Source organism: Chiloscyllium plagiosum, chromosome 27 (genome assembly GCF_004010195.1).
Source record: "Chiloscyllium plagiosum isolate BGI_BamShark_2017 chromosome 27, ASM401019v2, whole genome shotgun sequence".
Lineage (NCBI taxonomy): Eukaryota > Metazoa > Chordata > Chondrichthyes > Orectolobiformes > Hemiscylliidae > Chiloscyllium > Chiloscyllium plagiosum.
The window spans coordinates 40,197,225-40,207,616 of record NC_057736.1 but is presented as its reverse complement, the minus strand read 5'-3'; the positions used below and the strand labels follow the sequence as shown (position 1 = coordinate 40,207,616).

The window sequence follows — 10,392 nt, the reverse complement described above, 5'->3', positions numbered from 1 at the left end:
AGGTCCACACCCCCACCAACCCAACCTCCACTCCCGGCACCTTCCCCAGCAACCGCAAGAAATGCAAAACTTGCGCCCACACCTCCCCCGTCACTTTTGAGTGCGAGTTTAATGAATGCTGTTGCAAATTGGGCATGACTCTCTTGGTGGAAAACGTGTGCCTAAACTTAGAAACCTGCGAAAATCATGTGCAACCAGAGCTCTGATCTGTTTCTGATCTGTTAGCTGGGCTTTACTGGGGTGAATCCAGGTGTCAGTGCTTACTTTTCTGAAACTTTGCAGCACATGCTTCACAGCCAGATCAAATTGTAGAGGCCAGCGCCTACGTGAATGCAACATGATTAATATAATTCATCCGGGGGGCATACTAAATTTTGCCACCTTTGATTTAGCTCTGCCCATACTAGGCATCTTCTCCATGCTGTATCATCTGTTATTTACAAACTGGGACTTTTTAATGGCTTCTAACGTGCTGTTCTTTGGTGATTTGTATGCTGTTTCTTCCCCTACTTCATAATCGGGTGCAACCCTTCAGTACTCTTTGAAGCGTGTTATTTAAAAGCCACAGGTGGCAATGATGTGTGGTGGGAGAGGGACGAATGATGTAGCGTGCATATGAATGATATGTTTGATGACAGCCACTTCAGTGAGCAGAGATCTTAGAAGAAAGAAAGAGCTGGCACTTTTACATGACCATTCCTGACTTCAAAAGACACTAAAGAACTTGACAGACAATTATGTTCTTTTGAGGTGCAGCAGTTCATGTAAGAGAAAGACAGCAGCCTGCGTTTTCATTACAAACCCCTACCAATAACACTTCTGATAATGACTGGACCACCAATTTTAGGTGTTGGCTGAAGGATAAATTTTGGATTGGACTACTCTTGTTCTCCTTTGCAACCGTATCATGGAGCTTTTCTATAATTTAAGAAGGTGGATGGGAAGGAAGTTCAATCTTATGTGAAAGACATCATCTCTAATACCACATTGGATTATATACTGATGTTTCTAAATTGAGCTTTGCGCATTCAAACTTCAGACACCACAATATGTCTGAAAAGGATATACTATGAGGAATTTTTTTCAACATGTAACCTCAGTGGGAATGTTGCATCCCACATGTTTAGTTTGGATTCAAGTGGTGCTGGAAAAGCACAGCAGTTCAGGGCAGCATCTGAGGAGCAGGAAAATCGACATTTCGGGCAAAAGCCCTTCATCAGGAATACAGGCAGAGTGCCTGAAGGGTGGAGAGGGGTTTATCTCTGCACCCTTCAGGCACTCTGCCTGTATGCGATTTTACTGCTCCTCGGATGCTGCCTGAACTGCTGTGCTTATCCAGCACCACTCTAATCTAAACTCTGGTTTCCAGCATCTGCAGTCATTGTTTTTACACATTTAGTTTGGCCGACAAAGATGAAGACACTTCCACTGACAGTTTCCAAACTTGAGAAACTTCCCTCCTGATTTGTTCCTGGGAATTGTCATTTATTCTGTTAGTTATCACCAGATGGGTGGCTTTGAGCTGTCTTTCTGTAACATCAAGGCCTTCAGCTTCAGGGAACCAGTGCCCCTTTCCTGCAGCTTTTGTAACAGGACGGTTAAATTCTCTGTGGCCAGCTGTTCCCACTCCTCCAGTTTCTAGATGGATCTAATGGAACGTGACCATTGTCATGGACCAGGCCAGACGCCCTCAAAATACATGAAGAAGATAGCCTAGACTTTAACTACTTCTTATTTGAAAAGCAAGTGCCGCAGGAGATGGGGGAGATACGAAACAAGTATTTTGCATCAGTGTTTACTGTGGAGAAGGATATGGAAGATATAGAATGTGGATAAATAGATGGTGACATCTGGAAAAATGTCCAGATTACAGAGAAGGAGATGCTGGATTCTTGAAATGCATAAAAGTGGATAAATCCCCAGGACCTGATCAGGTGTACCCTGGAACTCTGGAGGAAGTTAGGGAAGTGATTGCTGGGCCCCCATTGCTGAGATATTTTTATCATCGATAGTCACAGGTGAGCTGCTGAAGACTGGAGGTTGACTAACGTGGTGCCGCTATTTAAAGAAATGCCAGGGAACAGAACACCAGTGAGCCTGTCATTGGTGGTAGGCAAGTTGTTGGAGAGGATTCTGAGGGACAGGATTTATAGGTATTTGGAAAGGTAAGGACTGATTAGGGATAGTTAGCATGGCTTTGTGCATGGGTAATCATGTCTCATGAACTTGATTTGAATTTTTTGAAGAAGTAACAAAGAGGATTGATGAGGGCAGAGTGGTAGATATGATCTATATGGACTTCAGTAAAGCATTCAACAAGATTCCTCATGGGAGGCTGGTTATCAAGGTTAGATCTCTCAGACTACAGGCAGAATTAGTCATTCGGATACAGAACTGGCTCTAACGTAGAAGACAAAGGGTGGTGGTAGAAGATTGTTTTTCAGACTGGAGGCCTATGACCAGTGGTGTCCCACAATGATTAGTGCTGGGTCCACTACTTTTCATCATTTATGTTAAAGATTTGGATGTGAACATAAGAGACATAGTTAGTAAGGTTGCAGATAACATCAAAATTGGAGGCGCAGTGGACAGTGAAGAAGGTTACCTCAGATTACAACACGATCTTGATCAGATGTGCCAAAATGGGCTGAGGAGTGGCTGATGAAGTTTAATTCAGATAAATACGAGGTGCTGCATTTTGGGAAAGCAAATCAGAGAAGGACTTATACACTTCATGGTAAGGTCCTAGGGAGTGTTGCTGAACGAAGAGACTTTGAAGTGCAGGTTCAAAATTCCTTGAAAGTAGAATCTCAGGTAGATAGGATAGTAAAGAAGGCATTTAGTGTGCTCTCCTTTATTCGTCAGAACATTGAGTACAGGAGTTGGGAGGTCATGTTGCAGCTGTACAGGGTGTTGGTTAGGCCACTTTTTGAATATTGCATGCAATTCTTGTCTCCTTCCTATTGGAAGGATGTTGTGAAGTGTTCAGAGAAGATTTGCAAGGATGTTGCCAGGGTTGGAGGATTTGAGATATAGGGAGAGGTTGAATAGGCTCGGGCTGTTTTTCCTGGAGGAGGCTGAGAAGTGACCTTATAGAGATTTATGAAATCATGAGGGGCATGGATAGGATAAACCAACAAGGTCCAAAACTAGAGAGCATAGGTTTAGGGTGAGAGGAGAAAGATTTCAAAGGGACCTATGGGGCAACTTTTTCATGCAGAGGGTGGTGCGTGTATGGAATGAGCTGCCAGAGTAAGTGGTGGAGGCTGGTACAAGTACAGCATTTAAAAGGCATCTACATGGGTATATGAATCTGAAGGGATTAGACCGATATGGGCCGGGTGCTGGCAAATAAGACTAGATTAGGTTAGGACATCTGGTCGGCATGGACGAGTTGGACCGAAGGGTCTGTTTCTGTGCTGTACGTCTCTGACTGGTCAAGCTACCAGGCATAAAGCAAGTCACACTCTATTCATATATGATAGTTCAAATACAGCAAGATACAGATTACTCCACGAACAGAGAATGATACTAATACCCAACCAAGTGGTCTTTTGACTTCCCTCCAGTATTGCTGGCATGATTAAAGCGACAAGGTTCTGAGGTTGATTTGGGTTGGGAGTTGACTTAAAGTCATTGGTCATTCAAGTTCCGAAGTGATTTTAGTATCACATGACACTCATCTTGAAGAATACTAAATGTGAATCATTTCAAAGTGGCAAGACTGCGGTGTTTGGTTGATCTCATTCGAGTAAAGCTTAACATTTGAATGTCAAATACCAAATTTACCTCAAATACCAAACACAAGATTTGTGTTTTCCTTCTAACACAAATGTATGTGTGCAATTCTTGTCTCCTTCCTATTGGAAGGATGTTGTGAAACTTGAAAGCGTTCAGAGAAGATTTGCAAGGATGTTGCCACGGTTGGAGGATTTGAGATATAGGGAGAGGTTGAATTGGCTAGGGCTGTTTTTCCTGGAGGAGGCTGAGAGGTGACCTTATAGAGATTTATGAAATCATGAGGGGCATGGATAGGATAAACCAACAAGGTCCAAAACTAGAGAGCATAGGTTTAGGGTGAGAGGAGAAAGATATAAAAGGGACCTATGGGGCAACTTTTTCATGCAGAGGGTGGTGCGTGTATGGAATGAGCTGCCAGAGGAAGTGGTGGAGGCTGGTACAAGTACAGCATTTAAAAGGCATCTATATGGGTATATGAATCTGAAGGGATTAGACCGATATGGGCGGGTGCTGGCAAATAAGACTAGATTAGGTTAGGACATCTGGTTGGCATGGACGAGTTGGACCGAAGGGTCTGTTTCTGTGCTGTACGCCTCTGACTGGTCAAGCTGCCAGGCATAAAGAAAGTCACACTCTATTCATATATGATAGTTCAAATACAGCAAAAGAAAAAAGAAATTGGAATAATTTAATTAATAACCAGTGGCTGTTCGAATATAATAACATCCCATAAGCACAGCCTTGACTAAGATGAAGTCAGTAAAATAAATTGTCTGATATGTAATTCTAGCAGAAGGAAGTGAAGATCAGCTTTTAGCTGTAACACAGAGGAAAAACAGCTTCCACATCCTGCTTCAAGACCTTAGCAGCAATAACTACTGAAAAACTCAAATTAAACATTCTGGCTCTGGGGGAGCTTGACACCACCCACTCAGGCTGCTTCTATTGTTCCAATGTTTAAAAAAAAACAAGGTTTCACAAACTGTTTACTTTATTGAAACAGCTCATAACCTCTGTCTTAAAACCCGTCTTCAAAAAAGGATAAAATGCCCCTCTTAAACCCGTAGACCAATACACCATTGCCAACTTTCCTGTCAGGATTTGCTCTGCCGGCATGGCTTTTTCTTCAAGAGGAACTGCACTTCTTTTCACTGGTGAACAGCAGCACTTTCAGAGTTGCTACATTACCAGTCTGTCCTCATCTCCACATTCATTACACACAGCGGTCATCCATGGGGAAGGGGGCTTGCTTGACGGAATTAGCTTCTTGTTACTAGGCAACTCACACATGCCACAGCACTAATTCTGCTATGGAGTCAGGCGTTTCTCGATTTTGCGATGAAATAGACTTTCCCCTTTTGAAATGAGGGTGTACCTCCTCATGCAATTTATTTTGGCAACCAACCTGGCATGAATAGAAGTACAGACTGGTTTGATGCCAATTTGTAAGCCCGTTGGGCATCAGATAACATTGTGCATGTGTGTAAAGTACTAAAGTATAATCTTAGGGCTTGCCAGTCAAACAGCAGGACAAGTCTGTAGGTCTGTACAGGCTTTGCTAAAAATAAATTAAAGCCTCTTTGAGTCTGATCTCTTAAGATATCTCTGTCACCATAATACTGAGCGCAATGACTCTAGTTAGGTCACTGTGCCTGAAGCTGGGCCTGGGCTTACTCAAGTTTGTAATGCAGTGGTGAGCCAGGATAGATTTCGACATGGGTTTGCATTCTATAGACGTATCTAGAAAGATACAGATTACTCCACGAACAGAGAATGATACTAATACCCAACCAAGTGGTCTTTTGACTTCCCTCCAGTATTGCTGGCATGATTAAAACGGCAAGGTTCTGAGGTTGGTTTGGGTTGGGAGTTTACTTAAAGTCATTGGTCATTCAAGTTCCGAAGTGATTTTAGTATCACATGACACTCATCTTGAAGAATACTAAATGTGAATCATTTCAAAGTGGCAAGACTGCGGTGTTTGGTTGATCTCATTCGAGTAAAGCTTAACATTTGAATGTCAAATACCAAATTTACCTCTAATACCAAACACAAGATTTGTGTTTTCCTTCTAACACAAATGTATGTGTGTCTATGTATGTACAGTGATGTGCATGTGATTCGCATTGAGGGGCCATGTTAAGATTCAACTTTCTCATTGCTCCAATATCTTTCATTAATGAGAGGTGGATATTACAGAGATGGAGAATGTTACAGAGGCCCAAACTGTGAAGATGCAAGGTGTTTGTATTGCTGTTTCTTAGAGTTGACTAAAACTCCTACAGTGTGGAAGCAGGCCATTTGGCACATCCCAACCCTCCAAAGAGCATCTCACCCAGACACGTCCCCCAACCCTCTCCCTGTATTCACCATGGCCAATCCACCTAACCTACACATCCCTGAACACTATGGGCAATTTCCCATGGCCAATCCACCTAACCTGCATGTCTTTGGACTGTGGGAGGAATCTGGAACACCTAAAGGAAATCCACCCAGACATGGGAAGAATGTGCAAACTCCGCACAGACAGTCACCCGAGGGTGGAATCGAACCTGGGTTCCTGGCACTGTGAGGCAGTAATGCTAAGTTCGGAGTAACTGTGCCATTTCCTAAACAATGCTGGAATTATTTGGTTAAGGGAATCCTTAAAATAGTAACCTCAGGGATATTAGCTGCTCGCGTGACAACATGAGAAGGAATGCTGTGGATTGCTCTGCCCCAGAGGGCAGTGGAGGCCCAGTCTCTGGATTCATTTAAGAAAGAGTTGGATAGAGCTCTCAAGGATTGTGGAATCAAGGGTTATGGAGATAAGGCAGGAACAGGATACTGATTAAGGATGATCAGCCATGATCATATTGAATGGTGGTGCAGGCTCGAAGGGCAGAATGGCCTACTCCTGCACCTAATGTCTATTGTCTATAAGGAACAATATGAGAGGAAGTGAGGACACAATTGAAATTATGGGAGGGTGGTGTGGAGAACTTGCTTTAAGGGATCTTGCCGTGTCTGTGACTTGAAGCCAGATGCATTTCAATTTGCATATTTAATATCGCACAACTTTTGCATTGACCCCAGTGGATCACATGACAGCTGTTGTCTTAGCTGTGAAAGCAAGTCGGGAGGAGCACAGGAAGCTCACACCTTGGCCGGTTGCACATTTAGAATTGCTGCAATGCAACTCCTATCTTGAAAATACCTGCAGACTGGTCCTGGCTCCCTTAGGTGAAAGGGAATGATATTCTCTTGTTTCACCCAAAAGAATGTTGAAACTTGTAAGAAGTGGCTATTTTACTGTTCAGGCACAATGATTACACATAACAATGAGCAGATTATGTAAATTTGAAGTGGTTGAAGTCTTCAGAGGAAATGTGCTGTAAGTTAGCATTACTGTTTCCCTTAACTCTCTCCTCTGTTGATACCATTTGCATTGTTGTAAAATGCACGTCCTTCAATATACAAGGAGAATTTCAATGAAGGCACAAGGTTAATATTTGCAGATCTGCCATGTTGTGAAAGTGCTAGAAGCAAACCTTGAATTAATATAATGGAAGCTTTTAGCAATCTGACAACTAGTACTTTTGACAGCAACATATGAATTTCCCTTTGCAGCTGCATTCACAGACATGCCAATCCAAAGCATTATCTCTCTTTGATTATATTGAAATAATCCACATGTTGTCATTCACATGGCAGTATTTTCATTTTAGTCGCTGACTAAGCGACTGTTTCTCAGTCACACCTAGTGCTGTGCTTGACCCTGATATGAGTTTGCATTGTCAAGACTGCTTTCTTTCACCTTCATAACATTGCTTTGCCGTGACTCTGTCTCATTCCCTGACTAACCTCTCATCCGTGATTTTGTGCCATTTTGGACTTCATTATTTCAGTGCTGTCCTGGGATCTCCCATCTTTCAACCGGCAAACATTTCTGGTCATCAAAAACTCAACAGTACATATCTTGATTGCTCTAAACTTTGTTTGTCTGCCACTGGTGTGCTTACAATCTTTGCTGGCTCCCCGTTCACCAACCAATTTAAAATCACCATTCTTCTTCTCATATCCATCCATGGCATTGCCTGCCTTTATCTGCCTAACCTACTTCAGCTTCTTGAGCATCTGAAAGGCTGTACTTCACCAGTGCTAGCCTCTTGCTTCTCCCTGATTTTAATCATTGCACCAATGATGGCTATGCCAACACTACTTTGGCTCTGAGCTCTGGAATTTCCCTCCTTAAACCTCTGTCTCTATATACTTCTTTTAAGACGTTCCTTGCAATATAACACTGAGTAAACAATGGTCTTCTCTCCTGATACCTCAGGTGGATGGGTATCAACATTTTTTATAAATATCTCTCTTGTTAAGTGCCTTGAAATGTTTCCTAATACATTGTAACAGATAATGCTCTTGAAGCAGTTAATGGCTCTGAAAGATTGAATGCTAAAGTTGCATTAGGTCTACGTGACCTGGTGATTCCACGTAGGTTTTGGGTGGAAAAACAGTTTGTCTTTCACAAAGTCTGGATGAAGACCAATGTGACATACCTGGCTCTTGATGATATGCATAATTTAATGAATGATTTATTTATTATCATTTACATCTAGTGGGATACAATGAAAAGTGTTCTGTCACCACAATATTGCACCATTTTTGAGGAACAGCAGAGTGAAAAAAAAGTACTTGTGTAGAGTTGATCTTCATTGGCCAGAGTCCCAAACATGGCTCCGTGACTTCTGCAAGGTCTCTGGTCCGGGCCTGCAGCCCCCAGGAGTCCGTGCTCCGTCATCGCTGCAACTGATGCCCCACCGGCAATTCCAGGAGTCCATGCATTGGGCCTACAAAACCAGAAGTCCCTGCTTTGGTCATTGATGACGCTGTTCCAGCCTCCCCCAAAAAGATGAAGAAAAGATAAAAAAGATGAAAAGGAGAGAGGATAAAAAAGAATGTGGCTGGCCTTAAATGGATGAATCCAGTGTACTGATGCTGTCATCTTGAACTGACTAGTGAATGTTAATTGTATCTGTTGCCATCATGCAATAAACTACACCTTGTTTTGCAAAGCAGGTGCCTTTTTCTTGTTACGAATCACCAGTCTTCATACCTCTACCATTCCTCTAATTTTTCAAAGTTAAAAATCACACAACACCAGGTTATAGTCCAACAGGTTTAAATTGGAAGCACACTAGCTTTCGGAGCGTCGCTCCTTCACCAGGTGATAGTGGAGGGCTCAATCCTAAGACACAGAATTTATAACAAAAATTTACAGTGTGATGTAACTGAAATTATACATTGAAAAATGTCTTGATTGTCTGTTGAGTCTTTCATCTGTTTGAATACCATGATAGTTTCACTTCTTTCATGTGTAAATCACAAAACCTTTTTTTTAAAAAGTTACATTCTCAGGTTAGCTGTAGCAATGGATGATAGCTAGACAATATGTTGAATTAGTTCGCCCCTGTATTCTCTGTCTATGCCATGATGCTTAGATTGATTATAATCTAAAAAGTGAGATAACAGAGTTTTACATGAATTCATGTAGTTTTTGAGCAGAGAACACAGGGGCGAACACCTTCAACATATTGTCTAGCTATCACCCATTGTTACAGCTAACTTGAGAATGTAACTTTTTTAAAAAAAAAGGTTTTGTGATTTACACATGAAAGAAATGAAACTATCACGGTATTCAAACAGATGAAAGACTCAACAGACAATCAAGGTATTTTTCAATGTATAATTTCAGTTACATCTCACTGTAAATTTTTGCTGTAAATTCTGTGTCTTAGGATTGAGCCCTCCACTATCACCTGGTGAAGGAGCGACGCTCCGAAAGCTAGTGTGCTTCCAATTAAACCTGTTGGACTATAACCTGGTGTTGTGTGATTTTTAACTTTGTACACCCGAGTCCAACACTCCAAATCATGTCTAATTTTTCAGGCTGTTCTAAATTCAGCACAGAAAGGAGAGTGTCTGGGGTACATCATCACCTTCAACAATATTATGTTGCTTCAATAAGTTTTTGTTCACTTTCTCTAAGATTCTGTTAATTATCTTGTGGTGCTTATTTTTTACAGAGCCCCATGAGGGCCTCTCTAACCTGACTTAACTTTTCTTTGGAAGAGCAGAAGGACGATGGGGCTCTTGTGTAGTGGGAGTGCCCCTATCTCTGGACCAGAAGGCCCATATTCAAGTACTGCTTCTCTCAAGGCGTGTTCAAACCTGTCAGGACAGCTTTATATACAAATCAAAGAGAAAAGGGATTTATGGCAACTCTAAATCCCAACCGTTAGCTATCAATTTTTGGTCAGCTTTGACTTGATTTATTATTGAGGAGAAAGTGAGGTCTGCAGATGCTGGAGATCAGAGATGGAAATGTGTTGCTGGAAAAGCGCAGCAGGTCAGGCAGCATCTAGGGAACAGGAGAATCGACGTTTCGGGCATAGGCCCTTCTTCAGGAATGAGGAAAGTTGGTCCAGCAGGCTAAGATAAAAGATAGGGAATAGGGAATATCTTAGCCTGCTGGACCAACTTTCCTCATTCCTGAAGAAGGGCCTATGCCCGAAACGTCGATTCTCCTGTTCCCTAGATGCTGCCTGACCTGCTGCGCTTCTCCAGCAACATATTTCCATCTCTGATCTCCAGCATCTGCAGACCTCA

General features: G+C 42.2%; 1 protein-coding gene across 5 annotated transcripts in view; it reads left to right on the top strand.

Moving 5' to 3' along the window:
- The window catches only part of LOC122563736 (ephrin type-A receptor 7-like), a 593,437-nt gene that overhangs the window by 176,701 nt on the left and 406,344 nt on the right, over positions 1-10,392 (top strand). Inside the window, exon 4 of one of the 5 annotated variants that reach the window (XM_043717896.1) lies at positions 8,343-8,818. The exons of the other annotated variants lie outside the window; for them this stretch is intronic. Within the exon in view, the coding sequence (XP_043573831.1) occupies positions 8,343-8,392 (50 nt within the window). The 3' untranslated portion in view covers positions 8,393-8,818. Of the gene's footprint in view, positions 1-8,342; positions 8,819-10,392 lie in introns of those variants that run through there. 5 annotated transcript variants of the gene reach the window in all.